This window comes from Podarcis raffonei, chromosome 12 (assembly GCF_027172205.1).
Source record: "Podarcis raffonei isolate rPodRaf1 chromosome 12, rPodRaf1.pri, whole genome shotgun sequence".
NCBI lineage: Eukaryota > Metazoa > Chordata > Lepidosauria > Squamata > Lacertidae > Podarcis > Podarcis raffonei.
The window spans coordinates 37,867,870-37,888,706 of NC_070613.1; the positions used below are offsets into that span (position 1 = coordinate 37,867,870).

General features: G+C 45.8%; 1 protein-coding gene across 2 annotated transcripts; it reads left to right on the forward strand.

The window, feature by feature from the left end:
• The first annotated feature begins 3 nt into the window (after nt 1-3).
• Nucleotides 4-9,214, forward strand: PRR15 (proline rich 15). Of its 2 annotated transcripts, none has more exons than XM_053359582.1 (2): nt 4-1,055; nt 8,296-9,214. In XM_053359582.1, the coding sequence occupies exon 2, from the start codon at nt 8,378-8,380 to the stop codon at nt 8,777-8,779; it is 402 nt and encodes a 133-aa protein (XP_053215557.1). In that variant the 5' UTR covers nt 4-1,055; nt 8,296-8,377; the 3' UTR covers nt 8,780-9,214. The 2 variants fall into 2 exon arrangements, with proteins under 2 accessions (XP_053215557.1, XP_053215558.1); XM_053359583.1 differs by lacking the exon at nt 4-1,055 and adding an exon at nt 1,372-1,488.
• Nucleotides 9,215-20,837: the final 11,623 nt, after the last annotated feature.

The window sequence follows — 20,837 nt, forward strand, 5'->3', positions numbered from 1 at the left end:
TAACAGGAACTGCTGTGTTATCCCGTGTTTTGTGGGACATGTGGACTCTGCAGCTGCTTCAGTTTTGCTGTGATTGCTTAGGGTTGCCTGGATGAATCAGGCACACTAGTTCAGCCCCCAGAGCCCAGACAACCACCCCCTACAGACACATCCTAAGACTTATCACAACTTGGGAACACGTGGCCTAAGACGCCACACAAAATGTGGGCAACGGAAAGCACTCTACGAAACAAGCAGGGTTTTACGAAGCCTTAAGAGAACGGTTGTGCCTGGCTCTCTCTCATCCCTGCTCCTAGCCAAATGGTCACATGGGCACCAAGACTGCCAGAAGCGGGGAGAACTCATGACAGCATTACAAGGAAATCAGCGCAGGGCTAAGGAAGAGAGCCAAGTTGTGTGCTGCCGCCATGGCCAGCTTCCAAAAGAGATCAAAGTTGTGCCCTGTAACTCCCTTTGCCTCTTGATTTATACCGTGCTACTACTACTCCTTCTTCTTCCCAGGCCAATCGTTGTCCAGCTGCCACTGCGAGAGGGACCAATCCCGTTTAGGGAGGAGGAGAAGGGGCGGGGTCCCTTCTCGAGGGCTCACCTGCACCTGCTTCCTTGTTGCCTGAGCATCAGGTGCACCGCTCAGACCTTTCGAAGAAAGTGAGTCGGGCGGGTGGGATTCCCTCGCCACGAGAAGCGCGCGCGCGAGAGAGCTGGCTCCCTTACAGCTCGGCTGCTCTTTCCCAAGCGCCCCCCGCCCAAGCTGCTCGCGGTCGTCCCTAGAGACGGCTAGCTGAAAGGCCGGCTTCCGACGGCGGATTGTTCTTCACCTGCGAAAGTTGGCGCTCCCTTTTGGAGCGGGCGGGCGCCGGAAGGAAGCCAAGTTCCCTGGCTCGCTCGCTCGCTCTCAAGAGTCAGCCTGTTGCTGCGGCAGCGAGTAGTTCCCTCAGAGAAGGAAGCCCAGGTAACGACGCTCTCGGCGAGAGGATGGACTGACTCCCTCCAGCACCGCGCCTGCTCTCAGGGGCAAGAAGAAAAAGAAGAAGAGACGCTCCTCCGGCGCACAGGTGAGAGCCCACGAGAACGCGCCTTCGCTTGCTTTCTCCTCAGCCGGCAGGTGCTCTCTTCAACAGGTTCCCGGCAAGAGCCCTCTCCGCCTGCGTCTCGCGCGCTCCCGACCTGGAGTGGGGGGTGGGAATCTGCCCAGAGGCGCCCACCTGTCGCGCAGCGCTAAGGGCGCGCGCGCGCTGCTCACCTTGCACGAGCGCACCTTGCATGCAGCAGGAAAGGCAAGGGGGAGGGGCGCGCCTGAGAGGAGGGAGGGAGGGAGGGGGTCTTCCTCAGCCTGGTCAGGGGGAGGGGGAGCAGCCGGCAAAAGCTGCGTGGGCGGGCGCGGAGCTGGGCTGCCACCTCCTTCCTGTCAGCTGCCCTAAGTGTGGACGCAAGGGCGCTTCAGCGTGGCTGATGCGGAGCAACTGGGGATTTTCGTGCCTTAGCACGGTGAGTTGAGTGGGACTTATTCCCCAAGAAGTGTGCATGGGATTATTTCTATCTATCTATATCTATCTATCTATCCATCTATCTGGTTAATAATAATAATAATAATAATAAATGTTTATTTATACCCCGCCCTCCCCAGCCAAGACCAGGCTCAGGGCGGCTAACAACCAATAATAAAAACAAGTTGATTAAAATACAATTTAAAAGATTAAGATACAACATTAAAACGTTAGGGTGCAATCTCTTCATAGGAGGAAAAAGCAAACAGAAGGGGGGGAGGGAATCAAACTTATTTATTTATTTATTTATTTATTTATTTATTTAGAGATTGATTGATTTATTACTATTTACAGATATACTACCTTTATCTTCCAAGGATCTCAAGGTGGTGTACATGGTTCTCCCTCCTCATTTCATCCTCACAAAAAACCCTGTGAGGTAGGTTAGGCTAAGGGATGGTGACTGGCCCCAAGGTCACCCAGTGAGCTTCATGGCTGAGTGGGGATTTGAACTCTGGCCTCCCAAGTGATAGTCCAACACTCTTAATTTATTCCTGCGTTGCAGAGGGTTGGACTACATGACCCCTTGGGTCCCTTGCAGCCCTGCGGTTCTACAATTCAGTCCTAAAGACACGTGCCGTGAACTAACAGTGCCGTCCTGTACATGTTTGCTCTGAGGAAAGCCCCATTGATTTCAGTGGGACTTGTTGCTAGCTAAGTGTGTACAAGATTGCAGTCCAAGGCTGCAATCCTGGGTCATGTACTTGGCAGCAAGCCCCACTGAAGACATCTGGGCTTTCTTCTGATTAACGGTGCATGGGGTCAATTTTATAATCCCGCTGAATGAACTTAACGGGAACTATGTCTGAGGGTCCCAGTACACTACTGTAATCTCTGAAGAACTCTGAAATGGAGGGTTGCTATTTACACATGCACACACCCCTTCCCTCCCTTTCTGCATAATAGGCAGAAATCCAACAGGCTTTGTTTTTCCTCCAGTAGCTCTGGATTAAGTAACCGGTAAAGGACAATCCTAAAGATGCAGTTTGGGGATTATAGCTCTACTATAAAAAAATCCCCAGTTTTACCCCACCTTTCAAATTAGCAAAATGTTGACAGCTAAGGGTTATCTAGCCATAAAAAAATAACCCCAGTTATAAAGTGCATTTTTCTGCTGTGTCCTCAGTTGCACCTGCTGAGTTGTTTCCTTGCACAGTACAGGTGCAACTTGGGCCCTCCAGCTATGACTTGCAACAAGCTTAATTAACAAACGCAACAAAGAGCTGCTACCTCAGTATCCAAGTCCTGCTGGAAAGGGGGCCGCCACTATTAGATAAATGTTGCAATTAACCGTTCCAAAAAAACCCTTAATCACTTTTACCTGCTGTTCAAAGGAACCTGCCTCATTCTGGTCTTTGCAGCAATTCAGTGAGTTGCATTCTGTTCGATGGATTCTACGTGTACAAAATACTACACACTGTGGGTGGAATCCTGGCCCCAGTGCAGCCAGTATGAATGTTCCCTCATTCAAGAGAGCAAGAATGTTTTTTGCTTCACAAGCAAGCAGGAAACATCTCAGAAATGAAAGCATGTTGAAGATTTAGGAGAGAGTTTCTAAAGTGCCTGGCCCTACCTGTCATGATCATCAGTTTATGATGACAAACCATAGCACTGTTTGTGTGATAAGGCTGTGCAAAATCTGAAAGCTGCCTTGTAGGAAGGAGCAAGGTTTGCCTTCCATTTCCTTATCAAGCTGAAGCAACACCACCAGCAAACTTTTACAGAAACATTTATAGTTGGTTTGTGCAGCTGCATGGAGAAGAACCACTTATGTAGTGACTCAGCCGATGTGTGCACAAAATAGAAAACCAGTGAGTTAAGTTTGCAGAATGGAAGGGGCACGCATGTGACTGTCTCCTCCTAGCAATTCAGCTCCCAGGGTGAAGTAGTCCCAGGAAATTAATCCTCAGTCTCCATGTCACAGAGCCATGATAGCTAAATTGAACCTCCATGTTCAGAGACAGTGTACTATTATTTATTAACATCTCACCCTTTGTCATAAGATACCCCCAGGGTGGGTATATATATGTCTGACTTCCAGGTTCTGGGAGGAAAAAAAAGGAGTAGCCATTACTATTGTGATTTGTTTGAATATTTCCTTAATCTGCCTGTCAATTATTGGAACTAGATGGACAACTGCATTTAAGTCTGATCAGACAGTAGGCAACAATTAGGGAGCAAATGAGACCTACAGTACGTGTATCTGGTGTCTGTATGCCTTCAAGGAATGCATTAAAAAGAAATTCCGAAAGTGCAGAAAAATGAGCTATATTTATGCCGTGCATTCAAAGGGAATGGAGAAGAAACAATCCCAACCGAGACAAAACAGTGATAATTGGGTATATCTGATTATGCAGATATGCTGAAACTAGAATATAGAATACATTTTTAATTCTGTCTCTTCTACTTTGAATCAAATTTTGCTCTGCACGGATGGCTAGGTCTCAACTGGCTCACAATCCATCCTCATCCATGTTTACTTGGAAGTTGGGATACTGAGTTCAGTGAAACTTATGCTGAACTGCAGTTTTCTGCTCACTCAGTTTGGGTGGTTTTGGCCTAAGACCAAATCATTTTGTTCCCATTGTTTGCTGTGAACAACATACCAATGCAAAATTCACAAACCTGAAAAGTTAACATTTCAATCCCACTTAGCAAATTTTTGTAAGCTGATGGTGCTGAACTTTGCTGCAAATGTTCAACTACAGCTGGACTTGTCAGGAGGTACTGCTGGATCAGAAACCCAGTGTACTGGAAATACCACAAGTCTCTGTTTAAATCTTCAAACCAAAGAAGCTTTTGATGAATTGTGCTAAGCAACTGAATTCTTGGTTGCTTAGCCAGTCTTGGAAAGGTTTAACTACTGCTAATGACTTCATTAGTACAAAAGAAGGTTATGCAGTGTGGAAAGGTTTTAACTCTCCATAGCATTCTAGATGAATTAAAGTTTGCATAGTTTCCTCACCAATGTGCTTAGGAATGGACACAGTTCCTATCCTATGAAATCTATCAACAGTGGCAGGTTGAGAACAGCTGAGTCCTGCTCAATCCTCTGTCTTGATCTGGGAGTAAGTCCCATTAAATTCAATGGAACTTACTTGTGAGTAGACATGCGTAGGCTACTGCTGTTAGAAGCAAAGATGATAAGACACTGACAAATTGTCTTAATGCAAAACATTGCCCAGTTCTGTGGACATTAGACCTCTTGATTTTCAAGACCATTAGCTTGCACTTTGCCATTAATAAACTGCAACCCTAAGCCTTGCCAGTGAACATTAGACCAAGAAGCAAAGTTCAAAAACATCGTAAGCAAGACATAAGAAGTGGCCTACTGAGTGAGACCAAAGGACCATCTAGTCCTGCATCCTGTTTTCAGAGTGGCCAATTAGATGCCTATGGGGAACTCACAAGCAAGACACGAGCTTAACAGCATTTGTGGTACCCAGCACACTGTCTTTTGTAGTAGTGGTACACACATCCTCAATAAGCCTTTGAGAGCCTTATCCTCCATTATTTGTTGAATTCCTGTCTAAAACCATCCAAGTTTGTGACCATTACTACATATAGTAGTAGAGAATTATAATAATCCCAAAACTTATGTGCATTTAACTTGGGCACATTCAGCTTTATGTACTTCACAATAAATTCAAGGGAGCGGACAGGGGGTGGACAACCAGGAAGAAAGACATTGGTAATCTCACCTGCCATTGCACCCTAACGTGCTTTGACTGTGATTCTGGCTTTAGGCACAATCCCTAAAACATAACACCCACTTAAGTTACAGGCTTACTGTACACTATTTAGCTATGTACTGTGTGATGTATTTCTTTTGCCCATCTTAAATCTTCCAAGAGCTTCATTGCATGACCCCAGGCTCTAGTATAGGAACAGATAACTTGGAGCCTGAAAGCAGTACATAATTGTCATTTTAAAAAATAATAATTAAATGACCATTCCTAAGGATCCATGCAGATTCTAAATTTCTAAAAGTAAAAAATTATACACACGCACACACATATTCTTGTATGGACTACTCCTTCAAGACCTCCTGTTGTGATTATGGAATGCCAGAAGGTACTTGTGATATCTCCAAGTGTGTATTTTTTTTAAAAAGGCCACACCCACTTTTGCATGCAATCCTCAGAAGGTTGGCCATCAGTAAGTGCAGCCATTGGGCTGGAAAAAATGCTTGCTGCCCCTTTTCTAGTATGAGGAGGGATAAAATACCTCTAATCCACTTTCTTCACACTATGCATCTCTCTTTTTTTTTTTACTTCTCTATCCTGTCTCCCCGTAAAGGGACTCCTGACCATTAGGTCCAGTCGTGACCGACTCTGGGGTTGTGGCGCTCATCTCGCTTTATTGGCCGAGGGAGCCGCATACAGCTTCCGGATCATGTGGCCAGCATGACTAAGCTGCTTCTGGTGAACCAGGGCAGCACACGGAAACGCCGTTTACCTTCCCGCCAGAGCAGTACCTATTTATCTACTTGCACTCTGATGTGCTTTCGAACTGCTAGGTGGGCAGGAGCTGGGACTGAGCAACGGGAGCTCACCCCGTCGCGGGGATTCGAACCGCCGACCTTCTGATCGGCAAGTCCTAGGCTCTGTGGTTTAACCCACAGCGCCACCCGCATTACTTCCCCCCTAAACTTCCAAGTCCCAAATGTAGATTTCCTCATAGGGAAGTTGCTCCAGTCCCTTGATCATTTGGGATGCACCTTTTCTGCACTTCTTCCAGCTCTGGAATATTCCCTTTGAGGTATGACATCCAGAACTATACAAAGTATTTCAAGTGTTATCACTCCATGGATTTGTACAACTGAATTAGGCAGTTTCATTTTCAATTCCCTTCCTAATGAACTTAGTAGACATGGGTTTTCATTTTTTTCACAGCTGCACACATGGAGTTGACATTTTCACTGACCTATTAATTATGATTCCTAAGATTTCTTTTCCAGATAGTCACTGTCAGATCAGATACCATTGGCATATATGAAGTTTGGGATGTTGTTGTTGTTTTTGACCCAATGTGCATCACTTTATACTTGCTTACATTGAGTCATATTTGGCATTTTAATGCCTATTCTGCCAATTCGGGAGAGTTCCGTTTGGAACTCTTCTCAAACCCTTTTCTTTTAACCATCCTCAACAATTATGTGCTATCAGCAGACTTGGACGTCTCAGTACTTTCTCCTAACTTCATATCATTTATGAAGTGACACAGTACGGATCCTTGAGGGATTCCACTTCTTACATCCCTCCCATTTGAGAACGGTCCATTCATTCCAACTCTCTGCTTCCTGTTCTGGGACCAGTTACTGATCCATGACCTGTCTCCTTATTCCATGACTGCTAGTTTGCTCGGGAGTCTTTGGCGAGGGACTTTATTGAAAGTTTTTTGAAATTTAAGTACATAATCTCTACTGAATCCTGCCTATATTCTCAATTCAGACACCTCAGAAATGCAGTCGCCCTCCCACTGGTTCTTTGGACACTTTTGTCCTTTGGACACTTTTTGAAAACTTATTTACCGTGGAGTTTGGTTGAGAATGTTGAGAATTCACTCTTCCTCACTGGACCGTATATAATTTTGATATTTTATGGCTGCTTCTGGTTTAAGATATTGTTGTGGCCCACTGTGGGATTCTTAATAAGGAGCAGGCCAAAAGTCTTCAAATAACTGTTTGCTGACACTCTCAAAGAACTGTGAGACGACTTGAAGCAGCAATGCTGGTGGTTCTTCTGTATACAATATAAATATAATAAATAATAAAATACATATTTATTAGCAGGAGATTCGGTTAGTGTGATGACATCGTTTTTCACAAGCTTGTTTCTTCAGGGTTTTTATTTATTCATTAACTCTCCTCCTGGGCAGAAAACAGGGGTGTTTTTCTTCCTTTCGGCATCTTGCAGGAGGGCTGCTGCAAAGTGTATTACCTGGTTGGCTCTGCATCCTAACACATTTAAGGATGCTACATATTTGGAAAACTGTTTTATGTGTTTTTGTTTTGCTTTTTTAATAGGTTTACAAGGAAATGATTACAAATCTTCACTTCATACTATTGGGCTGAAAGGGTTGGGGTACCTGGGAGTCCAATAGTAACTGGAGGGCCATATCAGTCGCCGCCAGTGGTGGTGGGAGATACACTCCAACATCACCAGGAGGGCCCAGCCCCCACATTCCTATCATAGTGCTTTCATCAGCCCCATTATATCCCCCAAGCTGGGCACTTCCTATTTATGCAGTGGTATCACCCTCTTTTTTGGAGGGGGAGGGTTATATTCAATGTTAGTCCTACTCCGAGTAGGATTATATAGAACTGTAGAGTTTGAAGGGACCACAAGGATCATCTAGTCCAACTCCTTGCAGTGCAGGCATCTTTCGCCCACAACTCTGAGATTAAGAGTCTCAGGCTCAACAAAGGAGCTATCCTTCAGGACCTCTATGAACCAAAACGTTTTTGGCGCAGCCTTTAGGGGGGGAAAGGGGGCGCTAGGCCTCAAGAAAGCCCTGGCGTCACAATTTGAAAGCGAGTAAACAATAAAATAAGATGGAAGCGGAGTCTCTGCGTATGGTTACGATGACCCTCTTAGACAGTTCCTTCAACGGAGCCTACTAATCCGATGTCTCCCGCACCCCCTTAAATGTCTCCTCCCTACCGCGGGCCCCAAGTCGGTGAGGGTTCCAGTTCCTGCTGCTAAACAACTAAACAAGCCTCCCTCCTCTCTGTCCTCCCTTCCAGGCCACCGGCCCCGAGTGCAGCGCATCGCCCAGGAACCCCCTGACCGGGAAGGGGCGCGCGGGCGCCTCCTGCCCTCCGGAAGATGGCCGAGAGCGCCGGCACGGCCGCCCCCTCGACGGGGCCCGCGGCCAAAGGCGGCTCCACGGGCGCCTGGTGGAAATCGCTGACCAGCAGGAAAAAGCCCAAGGAATCGCCAGCGGCTGCGGCTGCGGCTCCGGCTGCGTGGCCTCCTCGGCAGGTGCCTGAGCCTTCGGAGATGCTCCCCGCCGCGCCCAGCCCCTCGGACTCGCAAGAGAACCAGCAGCCCAACTCGGGCAGCCGCCGGAACCTTAAGATCTCCCGCTCGGGCCGCTTCAAGGAGAAGCGGAAAGTGCGCGCCACGCTGCTGGCGGACAGTCCCCAGCAGCTCTTCGAAGGGGCGCCGGGAGCCGCAGCCGGGAACCCCGCCCCGGCGCGCCCCGCCGAAGAGACGCCGTGCCAGTGACCACGCCTCCCCGCCGGCCCCTGCCAGGCCCAGAGGAGCAGCTGCCTGTCGGATCTTGGGGAAAGGCGGCCTGGTTGCCGCCTCGTCTCCGCTCGAGGGGAGGCGCGTGTGTGCGCGCGCTCGGCTGCGCTTTTGGGGAACTGTGGCCTTGAGGATCTTGCGCGCGAGTTTGCAGAGCCTCATTCGCCCTCGCCGAGGGGACAGATGATGGCGAGGCGTCCGCCTTAGTCGACCACGGGGGTCTCCTGTTTCACGGGGAGGGCCGCAGATCTCTGGAACAATAGGAATATGCAATAAGAAAGAAACCCGCTGAAGCTCAGCTGCCCTTTCCGGTCGTGAAATTAAAGTGTGTTCAGCGGGCAGTGTCCCCAACGAAATCGTCATTGTGGTTTATTTCACGGCCGCCACCACCTTTTGCAGAAAACCGCCAGTGCGCAATATATAGAATAATAATGATGATGATGGAGAATAAGAATTCTAGCTTGCAGCCCCAACTTAGTCCTATGTTCAGGTATTGCAGTAGATGTCCCAAATCGGAAACAAACACACAAACATGGTAAATAGCCCACTGGTGACCTATATCAATGTGCTGCATTGATAAAACTTAACCGCTGCTCTGGGTCAGATGAAGATGTCTTGCTGTTGCCCAAACAACACTTGAGGTCCATTAAGCAAGTACAGTACAGTAATGTCAGGTTTTCCCTGAAGATGCCAGGAGGGACAGAGTTGGAGTGGCAGAGAGACCTAGTGCTGATAAAGTCAAGTGGAACATCTGTATATATATTTTAAAAAGGCACGCCAAAATGCTGAGGTTTAAAATAAGTTGAGGGGGTTCCTAGGTGCCTTGTTTATGAGAGTTCAGAACACAAGTTAAAAACCTATTTTTGAAGGCGACCTGCAACAGGGACCCCAGTTGTCTGCTCTTGCAAGTCATGCAAATGGATTCAGAATTCCAATCTCCTGCATTAGCTGCTCCTGAGAAACAAAATTAAAAATGGAAATGTGGGTTTTCATAACTTTATCCATTTTCAGCTGCTCCTGCAATAAAAGAGGCCATGCTGTATATATTTTTTTACAAAGAACTAATTACTACAGTCCCAAATGAATAACTTCATTTTAATAAAAAGACAGGGGGAAAACAACAACCTATGGTTCTCTTTCCTTTATGCCAAGGAGGCTTTTTGTGAGTCTAGTATGCTTTTAATAGCCTCCTTTTGGGAAGAGAGGGAGTTGGAAATGTTCCATCTTATCTTATTTCAAGGCCAAAACCTTCTAGTGGCACCTGGAGATTCTTAACAATTGTATTCCTGTTGGTGGAAATGTCAGTAAACGAATCTGTCTGCTATTCAGTGGATTATAAAGGGAAGGGAGGGAGATTATAGTTGGGGAAGTACTACACTTCTTGCTCCCAAATTTATTCTCTACAAAGAAGCAGAAAAAGGAAACAACATTTCATTTTGTTTCTGGTAATTAGAAGCAGCTGCTTCAACTGGAACGCAATAAGGGAGTAATATTTGTCATTCTCGTTGTTAAGAGACGAACATGATACATTTTAGTACTATGGTTCTCAAGTAACTGATACCTCTTCTGGAGAAGCTGAACAAAAGGGACCCAGCCTAAATACCTCTGGGTAAAAGGACTGCTGGAGGAGAACAGAGCTGGGCTGTCTGCTCAGTGCAGTGCCAATATCCTGCAGCTCGAAATCCCCCAATGCCTCCTGGTGCCAGACCATAGGAGACTGACAGAAATATCTCCAGGAGTTTCTCTAAGTTCAGATGGAAAGATATATGTTATCTGTAGGTTAGGAAATTGTGTGGCTTTGAGATTTTGATGGGAATTAAAAAAAAAAAATCTTTAAATTTTATTTGGTAGAGCACTCTACTTGCACTGTGGTCTAAACCACTGAGCTTCTTGGGCTTGCCAATCAGAAAGTGGGCAGTTCGAATCCCCGCGATGGAGTAAGCTCCCATTGCTCCTGCCATTCTAGCAGTTCGAAAGCACCCCAGTGATAGTAGATAAATAGGTACCGCTGCAGCGGGAAGGTAAACAGCGTTTTCATGCGCTCTGGTTTCTGTCATGGTGTTCCATTGTGCCAGAAGCAGTTTAGTCATGCTGGCCACATGATCTGGAAAGCTGTCTGTGGATAAACACCAGTTCCCTCAGCCTGAAAGTGAGATGAGTGCCGCAAGCCCATAGTCGTCTTTGACTGGACTTAACCATCCAGGGGTCCTTTACCTTTTGTTTTTACCTTTTATGTGAACTACATATTAACTGGACACCTGCAATTTAAAATTTGGAGACCTAACTTTTTTTAAAAAAGGAAGACCCACTTTCTGTTTTACAGCTGTAGTGTGGCTGCTTTCAAATAATTCTTGCTGTGTCAAAGCTCGCCACAGAACTGTTACAGGTATGCTAGTGTGTTGGAAAGTCTCCATGCCAGACATGCTGCCTTGGAGACAATAGCACAAATCCTCGTATGTTTTCTGGCATTGCACTGGATGTGTTTGGAGGAAGCAGACGTGCTTTTTGTAGCCCTGTGTCTCATAGGTTTCAATTCAACATGCTTCTCAATACACAGCCTTGGTAATTCTTCATGAAGGCTCCAGCCAGCCTGTATGTAGAACAGGAGTGAGGAACCTTTCTCAGCCTAAGGGCCACATTTCCTTTTGTGGAACCTTCCAGGGGCCACCCACCAGTGAAGGTTGTGCCGTGCCATGATGCCATACATACTTATCATTGAATTCAGTGGGATTTACTTCTGTTAGCTCTCTCCCTTTTAAGTCGGGGTAAAAAATCCTTTTTCTGCAGCAGGAAAACAAAAGCACCATTTAATATAAGCTGTGATACCCACTCTCCCATAGTATTTTAGTTCATTATTTTAAAATGTCAGAAATATCCATCCTTGGAGACTCTAGAGATGCCTTTTCGATCCTGTTAATCCAATTTGGGCAGTAATGCAAATTCTATCCAGTCCTTTGTTGTAAATGCTGTCTTAAAGGATTCTCCTATCTTCTCACCCCCTCTCTTTTATTTATTTATTTTTTTACATATTTAAAGGGTGGAAAGAGAACGGTGGCTATTTATTACATTTCATCCTTTGGAAAATTAAACTCTAAATAGGAAGTATCCCTAGAAAATAACTAGTTCTAATTATTTCAAAGAAAGAAGCTTCTGATATAAGCAAAACCGCCAGCATACGAGGAGGAGGAGAAGGAGGAGGAGGAGGAGGAGGAGGAGGAGGAGAAGAAGAAGAAGAAGAAGAAGAAGAAGAAGTCGTCTCGCTGGCACCATTCCTAGTGCAATTGCCCAAAGGGAGACAGGATTCAGTTTGAGCTGAGGCTCAAGTTGATGCCCACAGCTGCTCCGAAGGATAGGACATCCTTACACACTTGCAATCTAACCCAAATAACAAGCTGCATAGCCAGCTCTTCTGAAGCCGTTACAGGTGGGTTTGTCAGCGACTGTGCAAATGCAGGTAAGGCGTGATGCTTGTGAATGAATTTGTATTCAGCCATTTTAATGAATCAATTGGTGTTCAGCTCTTCGTTAATATATTGAAAGCAGACAGATGCCACCGCCCCCGGCCTCCTTTGGAGGAAGTTGTATTTCCAACACAACTAGAAGCGAACGTCGCTAAGGACTGAGGTGTGGTGTAAAGCTCTAAACAAATGAGAGTGGTCAATAACACTGAGCAAAGTATTTGGCATTTAAATCCTTTATTTATCTTCTCATAAAGTTATGCAACAGGAGGAAATTAGTGGAACAAAAAACACACATTTGTCATAAGTGGAACGTAGACTTTAACCCCCTGTTCGCAATACACTTTCTGTACAAACCAGGTTTTTGTGTGTCTAAGGGTCTTTCTGTTTTTGTTTGTTTGTTTGTTTGTTTGTTTGTCTGACTGACTGTTAAGCACACACAATGCTGCCGATATTGTGACATAAGACGTTGTTTCTGAATGTTTATCAGAAGCCAAACTTTTCCTTGCTATGACTCACTCCCCCCTTGGCCATCTGTGAACACACCCTTTCGCCAATCTCGATCTGTTCCTTCACCAGAAAGAACACCTCCCTGTTGCCTAAATAAACCACAGCAGCTCCCAGTTCTCTCTGCTTTCATTGAGTACTTAACAATGCATGAAAATGTACCAGCTTAACCAGTAAGCTTTTAAAGAAACAAGTTGCTGAAATTCTGTCCGGTAACTTGCAGGGGGTACTGGCTTGATTATGCCGAACTACCCGTCATGCTAGGAACTGGTGCAGTGTTTCTGTGAAAAACAGAAAATACCTAGGGCAGGGGTGGGGCATCTTTTTCAGGCTAAGCACCTTATTCCTTTAAAGAAAGAAAACAGCTCAGTCTTAGTGATCACAGCAACCCTTCTCAGTAGGTCTTGCCCCAATGAGGCCATTGCGAGGACTGAAGGTCCCGCCTTCCCACTGCTCTCTAAGGCTCCTGCCCTAGTTCCTTTCCCAGCACCCTAAGGCTCTGTCATCCTGTCTCTTGTTGCTCCACCCACTTCATTTCTCTGGGAGACCAGCGGTGAAGGGAATTGGTTGCAGCAGGAGGCGGAGACTCCCTGGCTTCTTCTGCAGCCTGCCTCGCCTTTGTCCCCTGGCTCCCCTCCTCTCCTGCATTTGAGTCTGGACTGCTCTCTGCCACAGCCTCTTCCTGCTCACTAAACCCTGTTGCCTCTTCAGCTTGAGACACTTCCTCCTCCCAGTTTTTTCCCTCTGACCATGCATTGTCGCCCCACCACCAATCCCCTGGCTCTGAGCTTTCTTCCCCTGGGGATTCCCTTGGGGGTTCCCCCACCTGGTGCCTCCCACCACTCTTCTGCATCCAGCCAGTCCATGACACTTGGGAAGGGATGCATTTGGTTTCCCATTCCTGATTTAGGACCCAGCAATTATTCTCCTAGATAGGAATTTCAGCGGTGAAAAACCAGGCACCGTTGATGCAGCAGAACATGTTCAGCTGGAAGTCAGTGTAACCCACTGTGCAAGCCTGCAATGGTCCTCCTTTAAGCCACGAGGAGGGAGACAGCTGTCCTGTCCTGGCTCAAATCCCTGAACTTCATACACATGACAGCGTTAGAATTAAAATGGTTATGGGCGTGCCCTTGCAAACATACATCAATTTTGCCTTGAATAAGGAAGCCAGTTCAAACTGATGCTTTGATATAAAACACATCATGTGATGTTGGGTAAAACACATGCAGTCAGCCTGATCTAGGTCAAAAGACTAAACGTTCTCTGAGCTGCCAGATGGAAATCAGAGGGAATTCAATTGTGTGCTATAACCTTCTCATAGGTCTGTATGAGAGCAAATGGTGGATCACTTGTTGGAAACATATGTGCAAAGCATGCTACATAATACCCAGTTTCCATATGTAAAGAGCTTTTGTGGTGGTGCATTTTCAAAGAAGGAATCCCTCCTCCTAAGTTGGCAGAGATTCCAGTTCACATTGTGAAGCCAACGGAGTAGTATAGCAATCAACATTATTTACATCATAATTCAATGGACATTTGTTATGTGGTTAATAAAGATAGTTTAATACAAAATGTACTTGAGTGATATTCCTTGCTGAACTATATAACCTTTCTGTAAGCTTGGCAAGGCTAATTACAAAAATTCCCAGAGGGGTAACTATGTGAGCCTACTAGAGCAACAACAAAGAGTCTTGGGTTGTGGCACCTGAAAGAAGAACACATTTTATTAAGATATCAGCTTTCAGGGACTATAGTGCACTTCACTGGATGCATCTAATGAGCTGCACTCTAGCCTATGAAAGAATAACATTTGTTAGACTTTTAGGTGCCACAGAACTATTCACTGCTGCCAACCCAAGTTGAGAATTTAGACTTGAAGACCATGATGCCCTCCAGGCTTTATAGCAAGGACATTCCTAGGTGCTTAAAAGGACTCAGGGCACATATCATAACCCTGAGGTTGGAATCCCCTTCTTTGGGAAATGAGGTTAAAAATTCGGAATCAGAAACAGAATTGTGTGCAGGGTCAACCCCAGAAACACTTCCACCAGACATGACTGAAGTGCCAGTTCCTCTCTGGCCCAAGGGTGTCACATTGTTGCCCTCTGGCTTCCATCGCAGAATTCCCAGTACAACCAGAATCTATAGCGCTCTCTTGGAGTAAATGGCTATTGGAGCAATCTGAGGCACTTTTCAGTGAATGTGAAGCTTGCAAGCAGGACCTGAAACAACACCAGAGCTCTGCTTTCCTTTCCCTCAGGCTCAATGCCAGTAATGTGTCCACATCTGTGATGGGATTTATTTATGCTTAATTTTTAAATATATATCCCCCCCTCTTGGGTTATGGTGGTAATTTAGTCGGGATTTCCCCCTTTAATTCTCCTTTTAAAAACAGCTGCGTGTAATAGCCAACTGAAGAGATTCAGCTCATTAAAAAGATTGGAAGTAACACCAGAGAATTGCTAGGCCTAAGCATACTTGTTTAGTCTTGCTATGATTGCTGCTTCTTTTCTTAGAATAAAATCCTCATTATTTACCTCTGCCTCAATCCTTGGACACAACACTTACATATAAAACAATGAAATATCGCAGAATTGTAAAATCACAGTTACAAAGTTCTTGGAAAACAACAGGAGAGCAAATACTGCAGAGGAGTTAGTTGCCTCATAAATTCATATTTGCAGACGTACTATTTGTCTCCACCAAATAGCTATGACAGTAGGCATTTCTGGGCCCATCTTACATCTCCAGTTCCAGTGATCACATTCTGAATTTATGTGTGCATAAGGAACTCATCTGGATCATTGTTTGTAGGATCTTGGCTAGAACAAAGGCATTCTAAGTGCTCTCTTGGACTTCCAAATAAGTCAGTGGGAATTTTGCCATTGCATTACATGAGAGTTGTCATGAATTGAGTTAATGGCTGATTTGGGCCTTTGAACCAGGATTCCTGGGTCACATGGACTGCCATATTAGGGGTGCAGTGGACAAAGACACACACCCACACCCCAGGTTCTAGGAGGTCCACCAAATCCCACAATCATACACAGATTACAGCTTTTTATTTATCAGATTTTTAAAAAAGTTACTAATGCGAAGAAATAAAACATTGTTGTAATATACAGTGGTACCTCGGGTTACAGACGCTTCAGGTTACAGACTCTACTAACCCAGAAATAGTACCTCGGGTTAAGAACTTTGCTTCAGGATGAGAACAGAAATCGTTCAGCAGTGGTGCGGCAGCAGAAGGAGGCCCCATTAGCTAAAGTGGTACCTCAGGTTTCAGGTTAAGATTGGACCCCCAGAACGAATTAAGTTCTTAACCCAAGGTACCACTGTGATTGTCATGAACTTACAGGACAACGGGGAGGAGGAAGTGGACTCTGATGAGGGGTGTAGCCAGGACTGGGACACACCAGGGCATGCCAGAGATGGGGAAGGAGAAGTTGGTGTAGGAAGCACCCATGGGATGACAGAGGATGGCGAGGTGAGGGGTGTCAGTGCACAGGAACCAGAACAGCAGGGCTCATCGCAAGAGGTAGAAGGGGCCCTGTCTCCACGGCAGGCTCTCTAGGACATGGTTTCCCAAACTTGGGTTTCCAGCTGTTTTTGGACTACAACTCCCATCATCCCTAGCTAGCAAGACCAGTGGTCAGGTGGGACTTGCTAGCTCTGGGAGGAAGTGTGTGATTGCGCTGCTGGAGTAGGCTTGGAGCAGGTGAGGGTCACCTGCCTCATCAAGCCCAGATGCTGCAATCAGCATGCAAAGTATAAAAGGGCAGCAGCGATGAGATGCTGTGTTTGCTCAACTTTCCGCGTTGGTGAGACCATGGCTTGGATGGTCAAGGGAGCGCTTCAGGGCTGACCTCTAGGTGTCCTGACCCCTGAATTGGCTGCAGAGGAGGGATCCTGGCCCGACTGGATTCCTGACCTGTTGGCCTGCCGGACTGCATGCTAGCATCTACTATGGGATTGTGCACTCCAGTGGCACTTGCCACCAGGTACCCCGTGGTTCAGGGCAATAATATGCTCACATAATGTTGATATGTCAATGAATATTATGTATAAAGTTGCAGCTGTAATTTATATGCTTTCTGAAGGTATGCACTTCATATTTAATTGAATAAATTTATTATATTTGATCTCCAGTAAGGAGGTGTGTAATTGGATACCAGTTTATAAATTGGGAACCCCCCCCCCAAAAAAAAATGTATATAGCACTGGGGCTCACAACAAAGTTATTGTTACATATTAGATAGCTGATATATGCCCACAGAGGACTTGGGTACTTTTCAGAGCAAATACTTGCAAGAGAGAGAGATGGAGAGGCTAAAATATATAGACATCATACTGGCCATGAATGATTATGGGAAGCAGGATGGTGCGATGTTGCTTTTTGACCACATTGTTCTCAGTTGAAATTTGTGGCAAAGCAGTATCTTAGGAAGACATGGGAATGATTCTAGAAATGCATACTCATATATCCTCAGTTAGATTCAACTTTAATTCTTTGATACAGTGGTGCCTCGCAAGACGAAATTAATCCGTTCCGCGAGTCTCTTCGTCTTGCGGTTTTTTCGTCTTGCGAAGCACGGCTATTAGTGGCTTAGCGGCTTAGCGGCTATTAACGGCTTAGAGGCTTTAAGAAAAAGGAAACAAACTCGCAAGCCCATAGGGAAATTCGTCTTGCGGAACGACTAAAAAAATGGAAAACCCTTTCGTCTAGCGAGTTTTTCGTCTTGCGAGGCATTCGTCTTGCGGGGCACCACTGTATTTGATAAAGGAAGCCTGAAACAAGCAGAAAGAAACGGACCAGGGTCATGCTATGCAGCTATTAAGAATGGGCAATGTCCACGCAATCATAAACACAAGCAATTATAAAGCAGTAAAATAAGTTCCACACCCCTGAGGTCAAATGAACTGATAATTTCTTACGGTCACACCTTTCTTGACGAATCACGTCCTGCAAGGTCCTTCCCAATGGAGATTTGAAAGGTTGTTAGCTTTTAGGGATTTTCTTGTATTTTTTCAGATAACACCTTTGTGTTTGTATGCATGTTGGTTCTAGTAACTCTCCAAAGCACAAATATCCCTATACGGTTACACTTTCGATGATATTTTATGGCACAGCCTTCACTCGGAGAATTTGATAATCAGCTTTCTAAGATTCTAATTCAGGGATTGCCAACAAGGTGCCCTCCACAAGTTTAGGGCTACAACTCGCATCATCCCTGACAGCACCGGATTTCGGGCAGCGTGGCCGGTTCTGCCGCACATGGCGCTGAGCTGAGCAAGCGCAAAATGTAGAAGACCCATAATTGAGAAGATCTATTTGGGGATGCCAAATTTTGGCCCCACACAGGGCGCCATATTTTGAAATAATACCAAAGTTTGCCCTTGTGCGTGACCAGTGGGTCTGCTGGCTAGGGATAATGGGAGTTGTAGTCCAACAACATCTAGGAACCCAAGGTTGAGAAAGGCTGCTCTAGCTTGCTCACCACACTTGGTTCTTGCTCTGCGCATGCTTAAACACTTGTTGTGACCATGCTATGAGTGATAGCACTAGATCACTGGTTTTCAGCTGGAGAGCTGGGACCCAGAACTGGTTCACAGTCAGCTCTAAGGTGGGTTTCAACAGCAGCACTATCATCATACAAACAGATACGTGTTTGAGTTAAAGGCAGGTCCCAGTTATGAGACAGCTGAAGACTACTTCTCTATTTGAATATGCAGGAAATCTTAATATAAAGCCCAAATGGCACTGGTCTACAACTTTGCCTGGGTTTCTTTTTGCATTCCTGCTATTCCGGGCAATCAGTGTGGTGGAAGGTTTTAAATATGTAAAAATAATCCAAGTTTTGTTTTTCATCAAAGAGATAGCTTGCCTCGATTGTGCTTGTTTAGGGCAGCATCAACGGACATATTCGCCCCATGCATGCAGAGGCCACATTCCAACTCAATTCACAAGGTAGCAGTGACATGCACGGCAAGCATGATTCTTCTGGCTGCTTGGCAAACTGAGATTGAGGCTTACTCGCAAGGTAATTTATGTTCCTAGGCAACATTTATGACAATTCTATAAAAGTTCCTCTGCAGGGATATCACGGCATTGCAAAAGTATTGCTATCATAAAGTAGGATGTTATCTGTTTCTGAAATACAATTAAGCTATAATATTAACAAAGGTCAAGTCTGTGAGGGATTAGCAGCCCAAACTAACAAATGCATATTATTGCTTGTTAGCATGAGAAGGGGCTACGACCACAGAGCTGAAATTGCTGACGCTCAGACCACAGAAATAGAATTGGTAGAGAGGGCTCTGTGTGATGTCACTTCCCCTCCTCTCCCAGAGAGGAAGGAGCATATAGTGCTTCCTGTTCCTCTCTCTCTTCCTTTGACCAAAGATGGATGCAGACATGCCTCCACTTGCTCCAGGCGCATGCCTGAAGCTTGTTATACTATGTAAGTACAGTGGTATCTCGGGTTACAGACGCTTCAGATTACAGACTCCGCTAACCCAGAAATAGTACCTTGGGTTAAGAACTTTGCTTCAGGATGAGAACAGAAATCGCGCGGCGGCAGCGGGAGGCCCCATTAGTTGAAGTGGTGCTTCAGGTTAAGAACAGTTTCAGGTTAAGAATGGACCACCAGAACGAATTAAGTTCTTAACCCAAGGTACCACTGTATTTTGCCTGCTCAATTTTTACTGCTGCCTTTGCTGTGAACCAATGCAAGATTAGGTAAAGGTAAAGGGACCCCTGACCATTAGGTCCAGTCGTGGCCAACTCTGGGGTTGCGGCGCTCATCTCGCTTTACTGGCCGAGGGAACCGGCGTACAGCTTCCGGGTCATGTGGCCAGCATGACTAAGCTGCTTCTGGTGAACCAGAGCAGCGCACGGAAACACCGTTTACCTTCCCGCTGGAGTGGTACCTATTTATCTACTTGCACTTTGACGTGCCTTCAAACTGTTGGCAGGAGCTGGGACCGAGCAATGGGAGCTCACCCCGTCCCGGGGATTCGAACCGCCGACCTTCTGATCGGCAAGTCCTAGGCTCTGTGGTTTAACCCACAGCACCACCCATGTCCCTAATGCAAGATTATAAGTAAGTAAATTATATGTGTGCCTGGTGGGGCCCATTGTAGCCATGGGAGCGCCTGGTGGGGCCTGCCATAGCTGTGAGTAGGCCTGGCGAGGCTGGCTGAGACCCGGTGAGGCCCACTATGGCTCCCATACAAATTGGCGCCTACAATACAGCTAAAGAAGAAAGTGGAGGAAGTAAGCCTGCCATACGTCCAGATTTTCCTTGACTGGGATTTCAAAGGCAGAATTGATGGGGGGGGAGGTTGCAAGAGGCAGCAGTTTGTCCTGGATCTTAGACAAGTCGTAAAATTGTGCTTTTCTTGGTTGGTTGGTTGGTTGGTTGGTTGGTTGGTTGGTTGGTTTGTAAAAGATAGCTCAACACTTTCAGGTTTTCCTTTAAAAGGCTCAATTTGGGGGGTGGGGTGTTCCTTAAAAAAAAGCTCAACAACTTTTACTTGAAATATGGCAGCCCTAGGAGGAAGAGAAAGAGACACCACTAAATAGTATTACACAGGCCACACATTTACTGACAGACTCTAACATGTGCATCAACAAAAACCACAGTGGAAGGGATAGCCTTAGCTTTTCAGTACTGTATGAAATTCCCTCAAGGAGACTGCCCTAGGTAGCCAGCTGCAATGTCCCCTGAGGCTGTGGCAAATCAAAATGGCGGCTCCACAGAATCCTCTGGTATGGTGACATCCAATTTGTGTGCTAAACTGCTGCATGCAAATGGCTGGCCACAGGGTGCATCTGTCATACAGATGCAGTTTTAAGCAGTTTCTGTGCTACTCTGTTTTCAAGTGAGGTAGGCCTGAATTTTTGTTGTGCTGCCTTCATAACAACTCTGTAGACAACACACTGCAAGAGTTTTGAGCGCCTGTGCTATTCCACTATTCTTATGAAGTCTGTTTAGTCTTCATCAGAACTGTCTCTTGCGCTGACCAAGCATTTATCATGCACAAATCTTCTTAGAAACTGATAATAA

Bases quoted from the DNA above. Each gene is read 5' to 3' on its own strand.
- PRR15 (XM_053359582.1), top strand. From the start codon at position 8,378: ATGGCCGAGAGCGCCGGCACGGCCGCCCCCTCGACGGGGCCCGCGGCC.